Source organism: Charadrius vociferus, unplaced genomic scaffold (genome assembly GCF_000708025.1).
Source record: "Charadrius vociferus isolate BGI_N301 unplaced genomic scaffold, ASM70802v2 scaffold2759, whole genome shotgun sequence".
NCBI lineage: Eukaryota > Metazoa > Chordata > Aves > Charadriiformes > Charadriidae > Charadrius > Charadrius vociferus.
In genome coordinates this window covers 16,458-16,927 of record NW_009650144.1, presented here as the reverse complement: position 1 = coordinate 16,927, position 470 = coordinate 16,458, and the positions used below count along the sequence as shown (strand labels likewise).

General features: G+C 66.4%; 1 protein-coding gene across 1 annotated transcript in view; it reads left to right on the top strand.

Annotated features, from left to right (window-relative positions):
• FBLIM1 (filamin binding LIM protein 1) overlaps positions 1-470 on the top strand; it is a 2,140-nt gene that overhangs the window by 715 nt on the left and 955 nt on the right. Inside the window, 3 exon segments of the mRNA XM_009892395.1 lie at positions 3-71; positions 163-274; positions 392-465. Coding sequence (XP_009890697.1) covers positions 3-71; positions 163-274; positions 392-465 — 255 coding nt within the window.

The following is a 470-nucleotide window of genomic DNA, read 5'->3' as shown; positions in this document are numbered from 1 at the left end:
AGCCCGTGCCCGCGGAGGCGCGGGGTCCGGCGCTCCAGCAACTGGACCTGGCGGCATCCACCACTCTCCAGGTGAGGACGATGGGGTGCAGTCCCCCCCCCCGTGCCTCAGTTTCCCCACCTGCAAGAGCATAAATGTAACGTCTTTTCCGCCGCTCCCCAGGCCCCTTCCGCCTTCCCCGCCGAATTGAGGCCGCCCAAATTTTGCCAGGAGCAAGCAGGCACGCCGCAGCGGCAGGATGCAAATGGGTACGCGGAGAGGGACGGCTCCAGAGGTAAGGGGGGGGACACACACACACGGGACGATGACACCCAGCTGCGCAGTGCGGGCTCGTCGCCGGTTGGGGAAACTGAGGCACGCAGCACCCAACCCCTCTCCCTTCTTCCCGCAGACATCTGCGCCTTCTGCCACAAAACGGTGGGGACCCGGGAGCCGACGGTGGCGGCGATGAGGAAGCAGTAACACGCCGA